At 46.9% G+C, this 21,825-nt stretch overlaps 8 protein-coding genes across 8 annotated transcripts; 4 read left to right on the top strand and 4 right to left on the bottom strand.

The window, feature by feature from the left end:
• Nucleotides 1–900: 900 nt before the first annotated feature.
• PENARI_c018G00030 (uncharacterized protein) lies at nucleotides 901–2,759 on the bottom strand (the record flags this gene model as incomplete). The annotated part of the gene is made up of 3 exons (XM_022634464.1): nucleotides 901–1,278; nucleotides 1,337–1,855; nucleotides 1,917–2,759. 3 exons carry the CDS (start codon nucleotides 2,757–2,759, stop codon nucleotides 901–903), a joined length of 1,740 nt encoding a protein of 579 aa, XP_022485571.1.
• A 599-nt stretch (nucleotides 2,760–3,358) lies between these two features.
• PENARI_c018G08816 (uncharacterized protein) lies at nucleotides 3,359–4,173 on the bottom strand (the record flags this gene model as incomplete). Its single annotated transcript, XM_022634621.1, has 3 exons — nucleotides 3,359–3,865; nucleotides 3,893–3,985; nucleotides 4,075–4,173. The coding sequence occupies 3 exons, from the start codon at nucleotides 4,171–4,173 to the stop codon at nucleotides 3,359–3,361; spliced, it is 699 nt and encodes a 232-aa protein (XP_022485508.1).
• A 1,975-nt stretch (nucleotides 4,174–6,148) lies between these two features.
• Nucleotides 6,149–8,020, top strand: PENARI_c018G00966 (Zn(II)2Cys6 transcription factor; the record flags this gene model as incomplete). Its single annotated transcript, XM_022634478.1, has 3 exons — nucleotides 6,149–6,859; nucleotides 6,912–7,055; nucleotides 7,109–8,020. 3 exons carry the CDS (start codon nucleotides 6,149–6,151, stop codon nucleotides 8,018–8,020), a joined length of 1,767 nt encoding a protein of 588 aa, XP_022485536.1.
• Nucleotides 8,021–8,960: 940 nt separating this feature from the next.
• On the top strand, nucleotides 8,961–10,464 carry PENARI_c018G08180 (uncharacterized protein; the record flags this gene model as incomplete). Its single annotated transcript, XM_022634608.1, has 4 exons — nucleotides 8,961–8,991; nucleotides 9,054–9,246; nucleotides 9,300–9,755; nucleotides 9,813–10,464. The coding sequence occupies 4 exons, from the start codon at nucleotides 8,961–8,963 to the stop codon at nucleotides 10,462–10,464; spliced, it is 1,332 nt and encodes a 443-aa protein (XP_022485590.1).
• Nucleotides 10,465–11,389: 925 nt separating this feature from the next.
• PENARI_c018G01873 (uncharacterized protein) lies at nucleotides 11,390–15,189 on the bottom strand (the record flags this gene model as incomplete). The annotated part of the gene is made up of 11 exons (XM_022634495.1): nucleotides 11,390–11,581; nucleotides 11,659–11,956; nucleotides 12,009–12,100; nucleotides 13,231–13,310; nucleotides 13,376–13,564; nucleotides 13,622–13,673; nucleotides 13,732–13,873; nucleotides 13,936–13,975; nucleotides 14,043–14,691; nucleotides 14,755–14,877; nucleotides 14,929–15,189. The coding sequence occupies 11 exons, from the start codon at nucleotides 15,187–15,189 to the stop codon at nucleotides 11,390–11,392; spliced, it is 2,118 nt and encodes a 705-aa protein (XP_022485639.1).
• A 553-nt stretch (nucleotides 15,190–15,742) lies between these two features.
• Nucleotides 15,743–17,127, top strand: PENARI_c018G03135 (NADH:flavin oxidoreductase/NADH oxidase; the record flags this gene model as incomplete). The annotated part of the gene is made up of 2 exons (XM_022634515.1): nucleotides 15,743–16,912; nucleotides 17,122–17,127. The coding sequence occupies 2 exons, from the start codon at nucleotides 15,743–15,745 to the stop codon at nucleotides 17,125–17,127; spliced, it is 1,176 nt and encodes a 391-aa protein (XP_022485577.1).
• Nucleotides 17,128–18,087: 960 nt separating this feature from the next.
• PENARI_c018G10647 (uncharacterized protein) lies at nucleotides 18,088–18,658 on the bottom strand (the record flags this gene model as incomplete). Its single annotated transcript, XM_022634658.1, has 3 exons — nucleotides 18,088–18,343; nucleotides 18,509–18,566; nucleotides 18,637–18,658. 3 exons carry the CDS (start codon nucleotides 18,656–18,658, stop codon nucleotides 18,088–18,090), a joined length of 336 nt encoding a protein of 111 aa, XP_022485459.1.
• Nucleotides 18,659–20,292: 1,634 nt separating this feature from the next.
• On the top strand, nucleotides 20,293–20,691 carry PENARI_c018G09505 (uncharacterized protein; the record flags this gene model as incomplete). The annotated part of the gene is made up of 1 exon (XM_022634633.1): nucleotides 20,293–20,691. One exon carries the CDS (start codon nucleotides 20,293–20,295, stop codon nucleotides 20,689–20,691), a length of 399 nt encoding a protein of 132 aa, XP_022485615.1.
• Between the last annotated feature and the right edge of the window lie 1,134 nt (nucleotides 20,692–21,825).

The following is a 21,825-nucleotide window of genomic DNA, read 5'->3' as shown; positions in this document are numbered from 1 at the left end:
ATAACAGAACACGCAGACAATGCTATAGCAGCAAAGGTCGACGCAGAGCCGTCGAAAAAGGCCTCATGGTAATAAAGAGTAATTAAAATGAAGAAAGGTTTAATGGATGTGGAGGGTAAGAATAACACAGCGAACAGTCGGCATTTATACCTCAAAGGGTGTTTTTAATTTACAGTATTTTCAAAGCTTTCCCAGTTAGCCGCATACTCCAATCCTCAAAGGTATAGCTGAGGCCAGGTACCTGAATTGATGTCGCCCTGGTCCCAACTATGGGGCTCAGCACTGTAGCGGGTTTGGCCCCCACGTCGATCCGGCTAGGCTATTTACAGCTTGAATTGCGAGACCCAATAAGCCTCACGCTTACTCGTAGATGCTTATTTTAGAATTATTTACAGTAAGTAATTATAGAATCGAGACAGGGGCCCAAATGAACAGTCTACGCTAACCTAAGGAGAACATGGCCATCGTGACCCATCGGCTTGGATTTGGGAGATTCCGGGTTTTTCTATTTATCTTCTATTTGAAAATTTTTTTGGTAGAACGTGCCTTCAGTACTATTTCAATTTCCTATTCGGTCATTGATTATCAATAAAACTAGATGTATTGTCACTACGTAATCTCTTTGATGAACAGCAGTGATCAGCATTGATGAGTCCTATAATAGGTTATTGATAAAGAGGTATATAGTAATACTTGAGTGTGGAAAAGGAAAAAGAAAAGCGTAGAATCTATGGGATTTGCTATGGTGTCCCTGGCTGTGCAAGCTCGGATATGAAAGAAATTATCAACACTGTTCAATGGTCTGTTCACACAGTTATTGACTAATTTTAAATAATCCTTTTGTTTAATTGATTCCTGTCGACAACAAGCACCAGGTTCAGCTAATGCACGCTGTCCCGTTTAGAAGATTGCATCCAATAGAGAAACCGAATGCTGTAGCTCCTCCTCGCTAAGCCGGTTAACAATTATCAAATATGGCACATTCGGCTGTAGAGCTTTACTGGGCATCTTGGTTCTCTTCTCCTGAGACCTCCGCAACTTCTCTCTGATTGGATCATGTGTAAGTTCTAATCGAGCGATCCGCTTGAGGTCATGGAATTCCTTGATAGAAGTCGCTGCCCGCTCGATTAGGCCCGGTTTGTTGCCAAGCCGACCTCCGCTTAGTGTTGAGAGAAGCTTGCGGTTGTTTACTCCATGATTTGTATCGTTATAGCGCGAGACAAGTCTCCTGTCACTTGACCCACGGACAGCTAGGCAACATGCGGAATCTTTGAGTTCCTAGTCGACATGAGCTATGCTGAAAGTAAGAGTGTGCGTGGAATAACAGGGTACTCACGTTTGAGGACTGAGCCTTTTTCTCCATATTATCCTGCAACCTGGCTCCTACGCTCTTCAACTTCCCCTGCATGCTTTCGGATTTGGCCCTCCTGCCACTTGCGGTTTGTGTTGGCCCGGAATACAAGTCAGGGTAAACCAAGTGCGCAATTTGCGGTAACTCAACCTTTGTGGTGGTTGGAGAGGGGCGAAATACTGTTGCGGAGACAGGCCGATTGATATCAATCTTCTCGGTTGTGAAAAGCGTTTTGCCAAGCTTTTGAGATAGCATAGCAAGGACCCCCTGTTGTTCACCGGGGACTTCGTCTTTGAATTGCAAGACCACAGCATAAAGGCCGTTGGGAATGAATACCTCGTGGTTTGCCCAGTCAAGAAAGTCGTTCGCAGGGCAAGAGGTCTGCATCTCACGAGCTGCTCCTGCTGCAACTTCAAGTAAAAGGCCTGTTACAAAAGATGCTATCTCAGGGACCCTGTGCGATATATCCGCTGCGACGCTGACGACGTTGAGCCACTGGGAATCCTAAATCTCCCGTCAGAAATAAACAACCTTAAGTCAAGCGTAGAAGTGAGTGGTAGCCTACCATATTTGCTTGATCAAAGTCCCCCAGAAACCTCAAGAATACATCCTGGCGGATCCCAGAATTGGCTAAAATGGGTGCATAAGCACGCTCAAACGTGGGGGTCTTCGTGCTGGGCCTGCAGTGGGAAATGACCACAGGACAGGTAAGCCCTTGCGAGGGATCAACTGGCTGCTCAATTTGAATTGGAGGGTGATCGATATATTGTTCCTGCACTTCCGTTGTCTCCCCAGTCCCAGCTCTAGCCAAAGCGACAGGAGCCCATTCTGACTCTTCATAAGTCGGCAATCTCACATGCTGCAAGTTCTCAGTTTGTGTCCAGACTGCCTCAGCTCGCTCAAACTCATGCTGCATGTCATCTGAGTAGATCGAGTCATTATACCCGTCCAAGTCATGCCTTGTCTCAGCGGCGGTAGGTGTTGCCTTTCCGTCGACGAAATTATCCACTCCAATAAACTTGTTCTGCTGGCACTCGTCCAAGCGGTAGGATAGCTCGTTGGCTGGTGGTAGCTCCGCATATTGTTGATGGATAGATGGCTCGATTACTGCTGGTAGCTCTGCATATTGTTGGTGGATAGATGGTCCGTTGACTGCCGGTAGCTCTGCATAATGCGAATCAATATAGATTCCATTGGAGACCGGAATTCGGGCGCGTCCTTCTTGCATAAGTTCTTTGGCGATTTCTTCGTCGTCAATGACGAACTGGTCGCTCTGCTCGGTACAAGAATCCCGAGTGGAAGAATTGGAGGTTGGGTTTCTGTTTGACGAGCGGTTACGGGCGGCATGAATGGCTTCAGAAGTGAAGCCAATGCCTGACTCTATGAGTTTCACAACGAGCTTTCCCATGGCTTTAGTGTAGAACGGGTGTGGGGATGGAGTGTTCAGAGACGTCGGAATCATGCCAATTTAAACCTGCGCTGATGATAATCGGTTTCTATTTTCAGTGTCGTACTTCTGTAATCTACTCCCTCCAACCCCACCTCAAAAGTGGCCGCAGCGTGCAGATCAGAGACGTCCGGAACGGAATCGCATCTCGTACTCGAATGGGCCTAGCAGTGGATACTAAACTTTGAATCCACTTGGCCATTTTTCTTTATTTCTTTTCTTTTCCTTTTTTCTTTTCCTTTTTGGTTGTCATGGCCTAACCCATTGCAATTATACATGCATCAGATGCGGAAAGAAATGGGAACTTGGTCCAGGGGAGGCTGGCAGCGCAGCAAGTCTCAGCGACAGGGCAGTGTAGAAATCTAACACATTGGAATAACCGACACCCACTTCGTAGGGAATCTTTTTAAGACAAAAAGCTACGCATGCACCATTAAGGACCATCAGGAATTTTCATTTCTCATGATGCTCTTATTGTGAAGCCGACATACTACAATATAATCAAGCAAGAATCTAAAGGAAAAAAAAAAGATCTAAACTCAACAACATAACACGTACAATCATGCAACCTCAAGACCTGGAACAGGCTCCCAGTGCTTTTCCCGAACCCTCAAAGTAAAGCCGACAGCCAAGCAAACAAAAACAACAATGAGCTCATCAAACACAGACATGACCAGCTGAACGGTATTGCTACCGTCGGTCATGTTAAAGGTGGAGTTGGCAAGAAAGAACAGCAGTATAGCGTAAATGATGCGCACAAGTATAAACGGAGCCGAAATGGCCACAGCTACCAAAGTAAGGTTCTCGCCATTTTTAATTGAAGAGTGGTATAGGAAAAGAATACCAAGGAACATGCACATGATAAACCAGCTGACAAGGTATAAAATCATGCCGACCTTGACCACTACATTCGGATGCTTCAGCACGTCCAGTGTCATATTCCATGTTAGTCCGGAGACAGTAAAGAGCAAAGCCCCAATGGTGACAGCTCGGAAGAAGGTAAAAGCAAACATGTGAATAAGAGGACGAGACATAGATTCATTTCTGTTGCCTGTGAGAAAAGGCTTCTAAGGATATAGGCAGAGCATACTTACGCCCTTGAAAGTAGACCTGAGCATGCCATCAGGAGTGGGGACAATCCTATAGAACTGCAAATTGCAGCTGTTGTATAGAGACCAGTCGAGGGGCTGTTGATGGTCGCTAACTCGCAGCACGCGCCAACAATACGAACGATCGTGAATATAACGAGGAAGACAAAACCACCACTCCGTCGTACACCATGGCGGTAGACTAGGGAATTGGCCACAAAGAAAGATGGAAGGTAGGCGATCAATTCCAGGATAGATATGCCATTGTGGTAGGTGACTGAGCCCATGATGGACGAGGTTTTTTTAGGTGCTCTTGTTTTTGAAATTCTGTAGATGCCGTCGGCTTGTTCTCAGTCATTTATACGCTTACCGATTGATCGTCACCAGCCCCCGGTTGCTCTATATATAAGAATATAGAAATATGCAAGTTCTGATTAGCCCTCGCAATTGTGGTCATCTTCGGTTTAGCGGCCCGTGGGGCCCAAACCAGCCAAGGGAGTTGATTAAAGCCTCATTCCTCCACACCCACCGGATTTGCGCCCAGGCTAAAATCCGGGGGCCGTCTTACAGTCTATTCAGAGACCATGCTTGATAATTTGGAGCCTCGTACTCCGTACTCTCTGCATTCGTGCTTTGTGGCACTTTTATACAAGTTCTCGGATACCCAATGACGTATCCAACAGCAGTGATAGCCCCCAAACAATGACCGGATGAATCTAACTACACGTGGTTAGTGTCTCATGGCTTGTCATTACGGTGTTCTCCCGTAATCGGGGTTAGATCTTGACGATGCCCGCCAAACTCTGGACGATACCAAGCTTCTGGCGCTTATTTGACCTCGCGACTACCTGGAGTGATTGATTTGATTTGGTTGATAATGGTTACTAAAAATTCACGAAGTAATTATGAATAGCTCATTCACGCACTAGTGTGGTCCGAAACGGATGACTGCTGCATCCAGACAAGTCGACACCCAGCACGATGATGAAATGATACATATGTTTTGGTCCCCAAAGATATCTCATTTCGCGCCTCCCGCTCCAGGATATCGATCGAGATAAGACATAATTACACGGATATAACCTACCTAATACCGCTAAATTTAGCTGCATCCTACCCCGTACTGGGTCGGTACACGGGCTTAGGTGAATTATCAAACCAAAATCTTAGGCTCGAGGTCAAGCCTCATAGCTCAGATCCGGATTAGCCCTCCAAGATAATCTTCAAAAATCTTGGTGTTATTTTTGAAACCATCACCTTCATTTTTGATCCATCGGCAAACCTCACTTTTTGATCATCGGCGCTGGCTTAAGTGATATGGATCTGGCTTAGGCTCTTGGGGGACAACGGCGTTTCTTTCGATGCTGAACTGGAGATTCATTCTCGCGTCAGGAGTCTAGGTGATATGCCTGGGACAAAGAAACATAAATTACCCGACCGATACAGTCGAGCTACGGGTTTGGGCATATCACGTGAAAGGATGGCTTCTTGAATATTAGTTTTCATACAGTGTAGTGGTGCAACCGCGTCCTTCAGTAGAATAGCGGTCTCAGGCAGCAAAATGGCAGGGACTACTAACTCATTTTCATCCTACAAGAGGACAATCATCCAAACACCGCAATATGACTACATTTTCTTCGAATTCTTGATTTCATGATACAGTACCGGCCTCCTAGTGGCCTAAGCCATAGAGGCCGCCCTTTACGACTTCCACCGATCAGGGGAGTGGTTGGTTCTATCCACTTCGGTGACATCGACCCGTCTGCTATACCCGATTACCATCGTGGCATCCCCATTTCAGTAGCAAGCTTAGTATATATATTTATATGTGTGTGTCGAACAACCCATTCCATGATATTCCACTGTCACTCCATTAGAGAGCAATATCAGCCCTATATATATTCTCACATCGATTCCCTCGGTCATTGGCGAACTTCCACCGCCAGCAGAAGTGAGAAGTAACTTATGTCACAGCTCGTAAGTGTAGGTTTCCACCACTTCACGCCGATCGTAAAACTGAAATTCATAAACACTCTATTCGTAGACGTAAGCTGTAGAGCAGGCTACGCGTTGAGCTATGCATCATTATTCTATAAATTGACCCTTATGGTTGCATTCTGTCATTAGTCCGAGTCAGTTGTTGTGGGGCGGCTCAATCAGCCCTTCAGCCGCAGAATGACGGACTCCCTCCCCCCCTTTGAAAATGGTTGTCCCATCACATCCATCAACATCCAAATTTTTTTACTTTTCTTTTTTCGAATTATGGTATACGATGGGAAACCGAGCAAAGGCTGCGGTAACTGCCGCTCGCGTAAGATCCGGTGCGACCAAGCCCGCCCAGTGTGTTGGGAATGTACTCGAACTAACCGAGAATGCTCTGGCTATCGCGATGAGCTGTCACTGATGTTCCGCGACCAAAGTGAATCAGTCAGACGCAAGGCGCGTTCTTCTCGGTCTTCTTCTGCCTCTACGACAGGTTCTCTCAGACGTCAAGGGCCGGCCCGACCGGGCCGCACCGCTTTCCATGGACAGAATGTTGTATCCTCTTCAATGACAAGCTTCTCAGAAGACACAGAAGTCTACTTCGGTTCCGACCCTGAGCATCAATTTCTGACGCGCCAGCTCAGACAGAGTCCTCGGGAGACACATCCTAACACGGGGCTGTCGAGGCAAGAGGCTATCTGCTTTTTTCTGCAGTCACATGCCATTCCTGGTACATCTCTGATGACGGACTCTTTGACCACTTTTCTTATGCAGCGCGGTGGGTCGTTGAGCCAACAGGCTATACAGTCTAGCATTGTGGCGGTTGCCAGCGCCATGCTCTCGCGCGTTCAGAACGTCAAATCACTGAGACAGACAGCGCGTCAAGAGTATGGCTCTGCGCTCAAGATGGTCAACGAGGCGCTGGCTAATGCCGACGAGGCCAAGACAAACCAAACTCTTGGCGCAGTCGTGCTTTTGTCTCTATACGAAGTAAGCGCCGCACCCTTAAACTCACAAAAAGTTATAATGGTAACATTGGTAGATCGTCATATCGAGGGCTCCGCAGGGTATTGAAAGCTGGACAAACCATATTTCTGGAGCTGCAGCTCTACTAGAATACCGGGGACTTGGACAGCTGCTGACGGAGGCTGGAGTTCGGCTGTTTTTGCATTTAAGATATCAGATCGTGCGCATACGTCCGTTCCTGCAATAATTTAGACGATGCTAATCCGCTCATAGATTATAAGTTGCCTGCAGCGCGACATACGGGTACCCGGCTCTCTACTGGAGACAACTAAGCTCGATATGATCCCCCAAGTGAAGGACGCCCTTGGTAATAAGCTGATTACCATCATCGGCAATCTGGCAAATCTACGTGCAGATATCCACGCAAATGCGAACAGCAATCCCCAAGAAGTTCTTAGTGCGGCTTGTGCCATCGAAGCAGACCTCATCGCCTGGTTGGTTACCCTACCACCAGACTTTACATACAGCAGCCATACATTAATGCCACTAGACCGCGCCTTTGAACGCCGGTGCCACGGAATTCGACCCTTGAACAACGAATACCACCTCTACCCTGACATCTGGGCGCCAAGTTGCTGGAACCATTACCGCTGCGCACGCATTCTTGTCAGCGAAATTATATTATCGCATGCCCACAAGCTGTCTAACAGCTCGGCTACTTCCTTATCTGAAGACTTTCGCTCACACTGCAAGTCACTGCGCGCAACCATCCGTCGCTTAGGTGCCGACATCTGTCGCAGTGTACCCTTTCATCTTGGTGCTTGTAACTCCGAAGTTCTGCCAGAGACACCTATTCTTCCTCCGGAGAGCTACTTGGGTGGCCTCATGCTACTCTGGCCATTATTCATTGCTGGTATAATCGAAGGGCCGACTCATCCGCAACGCCGATGGGTAATACAGTGTCTTAAAACGATAGGACACTCGTGGGGGCTGGACCAGGCACTGGCAGAAATGGACCTCCTCACTGTAGACCCGGGAATGTTTTGTTCAGCGGAAAGGTATGGCGAGGCAGCTGATGCAGTGGCTGGGTTGTCGGGAGTGCTCCACTTTTCTATCTTTCATGTGCCGTATTATGGTCTCTCTGCTTTGAAAGAGTATCAAGCGATTCGTGCGTCCTCGGCGTGAACAAGGACATACAGATAGAGTGCTTCGCTTTGAGTGTAGTTGTGTGAGTCTACCGGGGAATCAATATTTCCGTCCATAGTGATATTATCTGCTTGTTTACTAGATGCTGAATGGAATTTTAAAGAAGGGGGGTGGGAAGGGGAGAGTAACTCTAGCCTTTGATAGGTCGGCGAGCTTATGTCTGCTTATTTTCATTGCCACGTTTTGTCCAGCAAAACTAACTCTCTTCTTGACACGTTTCCTGGTAGCCCGCAAGTGGGGGCCGATCGTAGAAGATCTCCAGCTGAACATAGGCATGAGAGCTGAAGCTTCGGCTCTGACTCTTGAAACCCTGGCGAGAGCCTCTCAAACTGATCAGCGCACTGATTGAATTTCACAAATTTCACACACGCCCATTTCCCTTGCCCTTTCCCTTGCGTTTTGACGGATTAGTACTCTGTATGGCCCCCAACATGTCACGACCACGAGTCTCCAGGAGTTGTGGGAAATACCGGGCTGTCAAGCGATGCACAGGTGCCGTTTAGCTAGTTTTTCAGCCCCAAGTATGCAGCTATTTGGATTCAGTGCCTTCATATCCTGCTCATATCTGGCCCCATTCAGCAGATATCTCAAAGCCAAAAAGAAAACTAATTTATCATCATCTCCACTGTCTTCCAACTGTTCTGACAGAGCCTGAATGTTGCGTCATGCCAATCTCGCAACACAGTCCCAATTAGGCAACGCGGGCCTCAAACATGGGTCCAGCATTGTGTCCATGATCCTCTCTAATAATGTTGGCGTGGTATGCCCCGTTTAACGGGAAGCGTGGCATCGAATTATATAAAAGACGGGGCTCTTCCCTCGATATCTAATGCTTTAGATCATCCAACTTTGTTTCTCTTTTTGCCCATTTTATCCTATCAAATCTTCGGCCTCGAGCTGTATCTCAATCTTGCCCACCATGCACTATGTATATCTCTGCTTTCTGCTTGGTGCGTCATTTTTGACCTCCTGTCGGCAGCCCCGTTTTCATATTTATTGACACATGGTATAGTGGCAGGAGCAATGGCCATCCCTGGCCATCGCCTTCCACGATCCGTGACTGCAATCTCCGAGCCCACAACAACAGCAACAATTATCACCGAGATGATTTCAACGACAAGTACAGAGCCATCAAGCCCGCTTATTCGTGTCAACGTGAACAATGGCACGGATGAGCTCGATCTGGGTAAATGGGCCAAGTTGTTGTAAGACCCTCATGTTACCATCGAAAGGAGTTTTTGAGCCTAATGCTTCCTAGTGCGGATGTTTACTTTAGCAATTCCAACTCGACCAGCAAAGTGTCCGAGACTCTTTCGTTCATGAAGACTTTTAACATCATAGCCGGAATCAGCGAGTGTTATTTCGACATTTCCGATACTGCTAGCTGTGAAACACATGTTGTGAAGCCTGCGGTTAAATACACCAAATTGGGCATTACAAAATCGCGTGAATGGTGGAGGAAGGTTGGTGAGAGAATCACCACGTCATGGACGCAATCGCGAACACGGGCTACAGCTTTTGTGACGAACTTCACTCATTACGACGTTAGCGCCAGGGGTGTCAGTGGCTACCTTGGCCTCGCTCAGGGAACACTGAAATTGTTAATTCGTTCCTTTGGCTCTTCATCATCCTCAGCGTGGGCCGACATTAGTAGCACCGGACTTTCTTTTGCATCCGGAATAGTCATTGCTATTCAACCTGATGTAGCGAAGATGTGAGTGGTGCTGCATAGCATCGGTATTATACTTCTTAACACTGACCCCATCGTTAGGTTCAAAAACGAGTTCAAAGACGTTGACACTTTCAAAATGGCCCTTCGCAATTCTACAGACCTGTTGAAGAAGGCGACTATAACCGGACTGGCGGCTTCTGCGATCAATACCGCCTGGGCATTGGACGGCCTGTTTATTGCGAAGGCATCTACCAAGGTGAATGGTCAAAGGCCGTCTGCGATGGATCTTATGATTCTGGATGATGAAGCCCGCACCTGTGATAAGAACGACATGTGCTACTTCTTTATCATCGCCCAGGACATTAACAACATCTCAGGCCACAGCTGGGTGGGAGCCAAAGGCCTCGACAAGTTGACCAAGTACAACATCACGCCGCTTGAATTTGCAAAGTCAGCTGCCTGGTTCCAAGACCAGTTTAGTGGATACCTCACCTACCCAAACTCTTCAGCTCTTCTACATTCCCTTCAAAGCAAGGAGTCCCGACCATCTCTAAGCTACTTTGTCAATGTCCCTGTTGTGGACCTTGACAAATCGCATGCCACCAAGTCAAACGAAACTTATTCAGCATCCAACAAGAAGGCATCCTCGGAGGAGACTTTTCTAAGTGCTCTAGCGCACGAAGTCAGCACCCTCAAGAGTTGGCCATACTCTAAGATGTCAAACGAGCGTGCACAGCACCGAGGAGCATGATAGGTGTTTGCGAGAACGAATGTTTAGACCCATTGATATAATCTGCTCGCATGAGCTCTGAATTAATTCTGTTGATTATCTCATTCCCCTGTGTGTCTTACGGGATTGCCAAGCAACAAGAGTCAGAGCTTTTCTATAGGCTGGTCCGTCTCGTCCAGTCACATTGGTATGCCCTATTTTGCATTGCGAGTTTGTATTTTCTCAGGAATAAAAACCGTAACAATATTTTAGATCACAGAAGACATCGCGCTAGGTGGCCCCTCATAGCTGTAGCACCACGGATATTGGCAAGCTTAATATTATCGCGGAATACCACGCCGCGAGCGTAGAGGCCTCAATCTGCCCGTATCTGGAATACCTTCGCAGGTGCGGGATAAGTGTCATTTGAGCCATCACGGGTGTTTGATAAGCGTGACACGAGGCTTCATACTCCTACACCACTACCAAGCCATAACAGCCAATTGATACAAGACAATAGGGGTCCCCAATCGAACGGTTACACCACCAACGCTGAAGTACGTCACCTAGTCCTGCCAAGCCAGAGATTGGTCAGACGATAGTGGGCTTTGAGATCGTGATGCATAACGGCAAATTCCTAGGCAGAGTCTATGGTGGTCTGCCTTTTGTCTCTTGCTCCTGCCCTTGGGCTTCTTAATGGTTTAACCCTAAGCCTAAGCCTAACCCCCCACTTCTTTCCCCGTCTGCACTTCTGCTGGCGTGAATTATCTGCTTTTGCTCATTCTGTTCGACTGCCTCAGACCTTTACAGGGTTCAAATGGTGGACCACGTAAATTGGGACACTCAATACTGGGCCTGGGGGATAGTAATACCGCTTGAAAGTGAGTCTTTGAGTGCCTCGTGGTATTTTCGCGAGGAAGATTAGGCTAATAGAAGAGTGGTGCCAGTGGGATTAATTGATAATAGCTCACAGATAGGACAAGTGTCTGACCTTATCATACAAGGGCACCTCATTGTCTGCTGGAAGGGCCGAGTTGAGCGCTGCTCGGAGCTTTCGAAGGACACCAGCTATAACGTCATACATCAACGCGGCAAATGTGCTACTTGGCGTGTCGGTTCCCGCTATAAACACAGTCAAAGTTTCAGCGGTGAGCTCCTCCTTTCCAAAAGGCGGCCTTTGTCGTCTCGACCCTCTCGCACGCGTTCGAGTAAGTTCTTGTGTCGACCTGCCCCTACCCTCAGTGGATTATTGAGGCGATCCAAGATGCGGACAGTCCTTAGGCTGCGCAAGTTGTTCATTCCAGTAATGCCCCCGTGGAAGAAAGGATCTGGAATCCATTTCAGATACGGTTGCAGCTCGGGGAGTACCGCTACAGTCGCTGCAATTTCACTCCTCGTGGTGAGACTCGTAATGACGGGGAGAGACATGGTCCTGTCATCACTCGTGCGGATCATAATGACTTCGGAAGCCCCTTCAAGGACACCAAACGGGGCAATAAAGGCCAGATCGCTAATGATATCAAGGACCAAGGAACTGCCACGTCAGTTCTCAGCCTGTGCAAGATATTTATTGAAGATAGAATTACTTGAGCCATATGCGACCTTCCACATTTGCATAGCCGTCAGGTTGGGCCTCTTTCTCCGCGACGTTATCCCACTTCTCGAGAAAAACTTTCAACTATGATGGATGAACAGTCCAAAGTTTCGCATTGACTGTGGGGAGAAACTAGGCGATGCCGTTTTCTTTTGCGAGAATGCTTGGCACGGTCCCTGGAAGTAAATACACTGCAGGTTGTTATAAGAGAAGCATCGTGCCAGTCCCTGAGGGGTTTTAGCAAGTATGTGTACCAAAAAAGAAAAAAAAAAGAAAAAAGGAAAGAGAATCTTACGATTTAAGCAAACCACTCCCATGGCCATATAAAGTCTAAATGGCTTTCTCATAAGCAATGCTGATGTGATTTGATTGTATGCGGAGGATGGGACCATATCGCGTATGGGCTTCGTCAACGTATTTGTAACGCTTGCCTGCCCAACAAACAAGCAAAAGCCAAAGGTTTGAGAATTGGGCTGCAAGGGGACCAGATATATCCCGCAAGTGACGAAAGGTCTAGGAATGAGGCACAAGGAAATATAGTATTGCAAATACCGGCCCAAGAAGAATGACCCAGGGGAAACTGATGATGTTTATCGATGACTCCATTCTTAGGGAACAAGAGGGGAAGGTAGATGAACTTGGATGTGATAAAATGCACAATTGTCCTTGGGAATTTGGGTACTGCTCCACTGTAAAACTTCCAGAAGAGCTAAATGGGGGACAAATAGTTTCCCAATATTCTGCAGTTGAAGCTCAGATCCTTGTGGACTAGAGCTCCAAGTAGATGATAGAGTCGTTTGTCACCTTCGGAGTCCACTCGGAAGCTACCACACCCTGGCAAAGATTCGTATTCACTACGACGGACCAATTGTCATCGCATCGACGGAAGACTTTTGAAACCGCTAGGGAGGGCTTAATCAGATGATCAATGAATGATGTCAACTAATTGAGGGCTGTCCATTTCATCGGCTCTCAGATCAATCTATGGATTTGAACATCGGGGAGCATTGAGCATTTCTGCCGACAATATATTTCCAGGATAGGGTAAATGCTTCCTTGGGTGATGCCTGGCTTACGTAGTTGATGTTTGCAGCATGACAGAGGGGTTTAACAAATCGGAAGTCCTTAAAAAATTGAACAAATATCCATATCCAGCATTCCCAAATTCACTCTACTTAAGGAGCCCAGAACAATGTATCTAATACCGAGCCTACTCGAATGGTTTCGTCGTCCTCGAAGGGGCGCCCTACGATTTGAATAGTGGATGGTTGGTTTGCAAACAGTTCCGGATCATCTGTTAACGATGAAACATTAGATGCTGTCTTGTGAGATGGAATTGAACACTCTTGGAAGGCTTACACAATTCATGATCGGGTTTGTGGTAGGGATTATTTTCCGACGGTCGGTAGCTGTCGTCCACGGAGTCTAGCTGAGGATCCACCTTGAAGTTGGGAATTGGTAAGATGACAGAAGGATAGTCAAGAAGATTGAACAACGAGGTATACCCCCGATAGATGCTGAAGTCATGAGGATAGCCCACTGCAGGCGCTGGGGGCACTATTAGTGCATCAATGGTATGGCCCAAGGGACCGACTGTATTGTTACATGTCTCCGCGAATTGCTCTTTGAGGTCCTCGTTTTGAGGTTCAACTGTTCCCTATATCAGCGTTCTCCGCTCTTCCAGTATGACTTTATCAGTAACACGAGAGAAGTACGTACTTGTAAAGCTTCTCCAGCAGAGTGCTCTCGGGGGTTGAAAACTCTGAGCAGATCAGCAAAAGCTGGTATGATAGGCTCTCCAGAAGCTGCCAGAGTCGACTTAGTGTCGTGAGACCCTGACAGATAATAAATACCGAACTAAATTGGCATTGAATCCGCAGCTTCAGACCCATTTTGCTGGAATACGTACTGTAAGTTACATAGCATCCCAGGCATCAAAAGGTAGCTCGAATGTAAGGACTGTAAATGTGATGAGCAATGGTTCTATTGGAACTCTTAACTGAAGAGGGTCGGGTAGTCCACCTACCTTCATGTCCGGCCTTTTCCAGTGTCATTTTACTGTGCTCTAGAGCTCGTAATACTGGTGGATGAGGCATTACGGCTCCGTCCCACTTCAATATTCCGATCGTGAGTTTGCGGTCTAGAGAATCCAGATTTCTCCAGGGAACAGGCGCGGAAGTCACATCGTATTTGTTGTTCGGGTGCGCATTAATTATTCTAGTTAAGAACTCAAGGTCGTCGAGAGAGTGGCACACAGGCCCACAAGACAGTTTTATCGTAAGATTCCCGGTGTTAGTGTTTTGCATGCCACCCTTGGGTATGCGATCCGAAGTTGGTCGGATACCATATAGCCCGTTGAAGGCAGCCGGTACGCGGATAGATCCCCCCATATCAGTCGAGGGGACTATGGGACTGCCTCTCAGAGCTACCAAAGTTGCATCTCCTCCCGAGCTACCGCCGGCACCCAGGTCTCTGTTGAACGGGCTTACAGTGCGGCCCCAGAGATTACTGACTGTCTCTAGGGCCATACCTGACTGAGGCATCGTTGTTTTGCAGAAAAAGACTGCACCAGTGTCTCGCAATGTTGATATAAGAGCAGAGTCCCGCTTGGCGATATTGTTCTTCCTTGCAACGTAGCCCATTGTTGCAGCATGGCCTCCAAGCTCATGGGAGTCCTATTAAGTCATTATGTGAGTCCGTTTATGGCCAAATCGTATCCGATAATGTATATTTTGTACCTTGAGAGCGACAGGAACACCATGCAATGGCCCTTTCAATTTCCCACCCTTGGCAAGAGCCTCGTCAATCTCTCTCGCCTGCCGGAGACCATCTTCAAAAAACCAATCAGTGAGGCAATTCACCTGTTGCTGAAGTTAGCCCGACAACAAAGTTGTTAAGGACATTAAACATACCAGCTGATGAGCAATGGCAGCCCGAGCGGCAAAAGCCTCCAAGACCTGAACTGCTTTCCACTCTCGAGATTCACATTTCACAATCTCCCCGGCTGTGAGTTCGGTGATTTCAAGTTGGTCTTTGGTCATTATGCCACTGGTATACGGCACGCTTGTCACATCCCTCAGCGACTTGTATTTTTCGATATCCAGCCGCCAACGGGAGGGTATGGACTCCAGGACCGCGCCTTGGGCTTCTTTGCTTATGGCTTTCCATGACATCTTGGTGTGTGCAACTGAAAATGTTGGATTTTTTGTTCGATTTGTTGAGAGCGAGGATAATATTACCTCACTCAAGGGGTAAAGGTGGAGTACGTAACGTCAAGTGAAACGAGGAGCTGAGCACGTAAACGTACATGTGTACTGGGACCCCAAGGCTGTCTGCATCAGTCAAAGAAAACACAAGGTCTAATTGGAGCCAATGTCCGATTCAATATTCGGAATGATACATGTTTTCCACTTGTTGTTGGGGTCGGTGGAGTAGATAAGGATTAGACTCCTTTGTTCTTTTGTTCATGTCCAATCATGTATCCGAATCTGATACACACAGCCACAGGGATCAGGTTACGTGATTGCCCATTACATTAATAATATCACACTCTTCACGCTTAATTTGTAATCAGTAAGTGCATACGGTCGTAAGATGTATGTCGACAAGTCGCTCGCACTTAATTGTTCGCTAGTGCTCTTTTCGAATTCTCAAATAATTGACCGTTCTATGCGTGTTTTATTAGTTAGCTCCTTTTCAAGCCTCCAGCCGAATATTACCCAAATCATGGCACAAAATATAATCGACAACGTCGCGGCCCAGGGCGTCTCCTACTACACGCCAGCTCAAGAGCCTCCCGCAGGCACGCAACTGGAAGGGTCAATCAAACTGTTCACCCCCCTTACCATCCGCGGTGTGACGCTTCCAAACCGTCTGTTCCTTGCTCCCCTCTGTCAGTACTCTGCCAAAGATGGCTATGTTACCGATTGGCATCTAGCACATCTAGGTGGGATTCTCCAGCGCGGCCCAGGAATAGCAATCATGGAATCCACAGCCGTACAGAAAGTGGGCCGTATCACGCCTCAAGACCTTGGTCTCTATGAAGATGGCCATATCGAGCCGTTGAAGCGGATTACCGAGTTTGCACACAGCCAGAGTCAGAAGATTGCTATTCAATTAGCTCACGCGGGTCGAAAGGCCAGTGCCGTCGCCCCCTGGTTGAGCGCTAACGCTATGGCTGTGAAGGAAGTTGGTGGGTGGCCGGATAAAATTGTTGGCCCGTCAGCCGTCCCTCACGAGGAAGGAATCAACACCGTTCCAAAGGCCCTAACTTTGGAAGATATCGAAGTCTTGAAAAATGACTTCGCAGAGGCTGCGAAAAGGGCTGTAAAAGCCAATTTTGATGCTATCGAGATTCATGCCGCTCATGGATATCTATTACACCAATTTTTGAGCCCTGTTAGCAACAAACGAACGGATCAGTATGGAGGCAGCTACGATAACAGGATCAGACTACTCTTAGAGGTCTCCGAGGCAATCCGGGCTAGTATTCCGGAAACAACGCCCCTAATGATCCGGATCAGTGCAACTGATTGGTTCGAGTTTGACGATGACTTGAAGAAAGAGTTTTCCGAGAGCTGGACAGTTGACCAGTCGGTTCAGCTCGTCCCGCTCTTGGCTGACCGTGGTGTTGACTTGGTGGATGTCAGCTCAGGCGGTGTTCACGCCAAATCTGCGATTGCTATCAAGCCGGGCCCTGCCTATCAGGTGCATTTAGCCCAGGAAATCAAGAAAGCTGTGGGAGACAAGATATTGATATCCGCTGTCGGTGGAATCAAAACTGGGCCTCTAGCAGAGGAGGTGGTGCAATCTGGTATTGATGCAGTCCAGGCGGGACGTTGGTTCCAGCAGAATCCTGGCTTGGTTCGCGCCTTTGCCAATGAGTTGGGAGTGAAGGTGAGGATGGCCACACAAATCGATTGGAGCTTTGAAGGTCGCGGAAAAGGGCAAAACAACAGCTCTTGAGCGAACAGTTCAAACAAGAGGATGTGCTGTTCGAATACAGCTACTCAATACAGTTCATTTTTCCTCTGAAATGAAATGATAAATGACTTGAAGTAGTAACCTTATCCCACTGGGGCAGCTGCAGTCTCCAGAATGCATAGGTATAATCAGCTCCGATTGGTCTCAAATTTTAGCAAGTTATAATAAGCTACCTCCTCTCGCATTTGCTTTGGAGTATACATAGCCCTCTACTTGTCGACCCTATAGCGATCAAAAGTCGGGGATATCTTAAGAGGGTACGGGAAAATGGGCTATTACTGGAGGCGACCGGAACCTAGGCATCACTTTAGCAGTTCAGACGAATCAAATCACCTCGATTATATCAGCTTATAATGATCACAGGGGGTAGTAAATACATTGGCGGGTTATCCAGATCCCCTATTATTGTCTCCGTTTTTTTCTTTTTTTTATATTATTGAAACTTAAATTTGGCTATTGATATTCACTAACTTCGCTGATTGCTGGCAGTTTCATCTGATCGCCTCGTAAGGCTTCATTTATGTCATGGTTAACATTTTCCGGATGACCCTCAAAGACGCCACCTCAGTATCTACCAGCCAGGGCTCCCAACAAAGACTGACCATCCTCACATCGTGTTGTTAGACATAAGACGGGCATCTACGTCGTACTTACTATTGGATAAACTGGCATTTTTTGTCCAACACAACAATATAAGCTGAGGTTATTGCACGGCCTGGGCACTGATCCAGCAATTCAGAGATACACCCTTTGTTTTTAATATTAATTTTGCAAGCAATAGCTGTAGTGGAACCTAAGAACTTCTCTTTTCTGACCTCAATTGAAACCTTCTATGTTGTCTTCGCTCGGAATAACTGCCAAAACATGCCCATTTTACTCAATAGTTCTCTCGGTTCTCCCATTTCAGATATTATTTAAAGAGCGATGCTCAAAGGGATGCTTACCCATATGACGCGGAAACCCTTCGAAATTCTATTCGACCCTCCGAAGGCCAATCCTGTAGACGAGCTATCTCTCTTCTAGCAATAGGTTGTAGCTGTGGGTCAGACACAAATTGTTTGACTTTTGCCACTGCCCCTAGAGAAGTCTCAAGCTGTGTCCAGTTGGTAGCCAGCAATGTCAACGTTGAGTTGAATGAAAAGCAAGTTCACAAGAGCAACGCCGACAGCCCCAGAGCTAGTTTGCTTCGTCACAAAAACAGCCAATGCTACCAGAACGGTGGCAAGGTCTGCGACTAGTAGATCCAAAACAACCTGCAACCACTGCTGAATACAAGACATGACGTAAAATTGTTTCTGGGACGTGTCGAGAAGCTTGAGGTTCCGATCAGTAAATTGACGTTGCCTGTGAAGTGCACGTACACTAGTCAAACCCTCTATGGTTTCTATAAAGTGGGCGTAAAGAGGAGCCTTTTTTTCCAGATCGAGGAGTCTGATCTGTCGTGAACTACGCAAGTAGAAAGCCTGGATTATCCATACTGCAATGATGCAGAAGGAAATTATGACAGACATGTAGCCTGATCCAGTAGCGATTAAGGCTCCTTGTACAATACAAGTCAAACGGCCTACTGGATAGTTCGCATTTAATGTTTTGTTAACGTTAAAGGAAAAGAGATGTCGCGCTTTGAAGAGTTATACCAAAGTCAACAGGAAGCTGCATGTCGAGAAGAGAAATGTCTTGGCTAAACCTGAAGAGAGTCGGAACTTTTAGTTTTATCAATTGAATTCCAAACCTTGCGAATTGCCAAATATATGGCTTACCTATTGATCAACTTCCTGTATCTATCCGAGCAAGGCTCGGCCAAGGTGATCTAAAAAGCTCGTCAAGAAAAAATTCAGTCTAAGTTGAAGGGAGTATCCATTACTAACCTCATTATCGTGTCCAGGAAGATCTTATGCAGCTTGACCGCAGACCTAGGTACAGTCCAGACAAAAAAAGGACCTAGAATGTATGGGATATCTCTATACATATATATTGTGCAGTGCTCGGAGCATACCCGCGAAAGCTCCTATAGCAATGGTGGCGATGGAAGAAATCCCGACATAGGTACCAAGATAAATGTAGTTTTTGGGAAGAAGTGAGCCACACTACCAGCTAAGCATGACCTCTGCAGTGGTATTTAGGAACAATGTCTTTCAATATGTTGAGATTCATGGCTTCTCTAGGCATGAAATGCCTGCATTGCCAAGCATGAAGCTCATGATCAGCATTAAACCTACCATGTATAGCATAGTTTAGACTACTTTCACTGGTATTGCAAGACCAGCTTCAGGGCCCGAGTGCGAGTCGGGTAAAAAGAAGCTCTGATGGAAGGTTGGCGACGCGCTCAGCAGCATGTCAGCTCTGTTAGAATGACCCTGAGAAGAGGTAGGAGATAAAATTGACAGTGCTTCACGGACTAAGTCAGTGGAAGCTAGCTTGGATTCCGCTGAAGCATCACCACAGTTTCAAAGCCGCGCGCCATGAGGGCAGCATGAAAACAACAACGGCTACTGGCCACAATCGGTTGGAATTTCGATTAAGCCAGTAAGAATGGTGACAGATTGAGTGCCTACCCTAAGGTCTCTCAAAGGCCAAAAGACACTACCATTCTCAGTGTCTTCGAGGTCTATAACCGGCTGTTTACTCACTTTGAAGAATCTATGTCTCGGCTTCGGCGCAAAAGGGTGTCCTAGAAACAAGCAATGCTTAAAGCTCTCCAACATGGACGGAACAGGCTTGCGGAATACTTTAGAATACTGAGCAGTCTCATGGGTACCTTTAAGCAATGGGAACGATTCTAGCGCCGTCATACAAGCTCGAATTCTTTAAATCAGAACACTGGATTGGCGATGATGAGAATTGGTATAATGAGTACGAGGTTTCTCTGCATAAATACCCTTGAACAGTACTTCCAGCAAATTCCTACTACCTCAGTGGTAGATAAGGGTAGGAAACCAGCACAGTACGGGACTACGAGGGCCCTTATGGTACAGAATAGCCCCCAAATAGCTCCGCAGGAGAACTTCGACTGGCAGGATGGGCTTAGAGAATATTTAAACCTCCATGTATACCATCTACCTCTATAAAAAAAAAGGAGCAAATTGCTAATTATATTACGAATTGACGAAATTGACCCATGACAATTCTTGACGGCACATGAGACCCAGTTTCCAACCCTCGCTGCTCTTGCACGGGATGTTTTTCTCAATCCCAGCTACGGGCGCGGGTGTAGAGCGTCTTTCAGCTCTGCTCGGGATATCTGTCATTACAGACGAGGGTCTTGGAATGCGAGGACCATTCAAGATCTAATGATGCTTCGTTGTATGACAAGATTTGACGTTGGAAACGCTGAGGGTGATTTGCCGACTGAGAGTCCTGATCAGAATGAAAGAATGGAGGCAGATATTGAGGCGGAGGCACGAGCTCCTGAGCATACTCCTGAGCCGATCAGTGACAACGAAGAGGGTGATGACGCTGACAGTTTACCTGAGAGCGATGAAAGTCTTGAGGGGTATGGATCTCGGCATGCTCAGCATGACCAGGATGATAAAGAAGCTGAGCCCGAGAAGGATGCTGAGCATGACAAGGATACTGAGCATGGTGATGAGGATGATGGGAACTCAACAAACCCTCCGCTACCAAGTATGGGGGTCATAAGTAGCCAGCGCCTCCATCGGCAACCGAAGCGGCGGAGAGATGAAGATGAATAACTGTATGCAAAGAAACGTAAATAAATCAATGAATGATATCGCCAAATAACTCGATAATTCCGAAATGAAAGCGCTTTATGAGCTATACTACCTCTATCATGATTTGTAAGATACACACAAGCACTGTATTAAAAATACACGAAAAACCAGAGCATTTCTACATACAGTGACTGGACATAAGTTTTTAACACACCCGCCCCACACCCCCTATATTACATAATTTTCTGCCGGCCAAAAACTTCCATTTGCTGCTTGCTAATAAGGTGTATACCAGCCCTGAGACTCAATAATTGCTTCCACACGATGAGGCATCGTCTCGGAGAGGTGCTGGAGGTGTCTAGTATCAAGCTGATCCCATGCCTCTTGCGCAGTACTAACTAGTATATCCTTTGTAGTATCGTTATTCCTCATATGGATAAGGTCAGGCCGAATTTCATATATTTTTGCCTTTAGCAACGCCCAAAGATTCTCGATAGGGTTAAGATCAGGCGAATGGGGTGGCCAGTCCATAACCTCAACCCCTAATTCGACTAAGGCATCTCGTACAACGTGGGCAGTATGTGTTGGCGCGTTATCGTGTTGAAAAATCCCATCTTCATTATCAATTAAGATAGGTAGAATCCGGCGGTATAAAGCTTCGATAACAAAGCGATTTACACCTCCTCGTTCAGAATTCGAATCGCCAAATAAAGGAATCAATCCCGTACGTCGTTCATCTCCCGAGAACGCAGCCCAAAACATCTGTTTAACTTGCTTTCCACGATATGGTAGACCTTGGCATTGGCCTAGTCTTGGTTGGTCTTTCGGACGAATAAAAGACCATTCTCGTCGAATGCCAATACCTCGTTCGACAGTACATTCATCAGACCAAAAAAAACGTGCCCAATCGCTAGGCGTAAAGTGTCGATATTGATATGCCCAGCTAAGTCGTTTTATAGCATGTTCCTCAGTCAAGTAGGGCCGCCAACTATATCGCCATTTTCGTAAATTCTCGGCATTCAAAAGGCGTTGGATTGAACGGATCTTAACTTTATGATCAACCTCAGCAAGGAGGTCCTCGTGTGTAGTCTTTGGATTATCATGAATAACTTCCACAAGACGATTTTTGTCGGCCTCAGTAAGGGTTTTTGGCCG

This window comes from Penicillium arizonense, assembly GCF_001773325.1.
Source record: "Penicillium arizonense strain CBS 141311 chromosome Unknown PENARI_contig018, whole genome shotgun sequence".
In the NCBI taxonomy this organism is placed as follows: domain Eukaryota; kingdom Fungi; phylum Ascomycota; class Eurotiomycetes; order Eurotiales; family Aspergillaceae; genus Penicillium; species Penicillium arizonense.
Note: the sequence above shows the minus strand (reverse complement) of the source record. Positions and strands in the feature narration are given on the sequence as shown.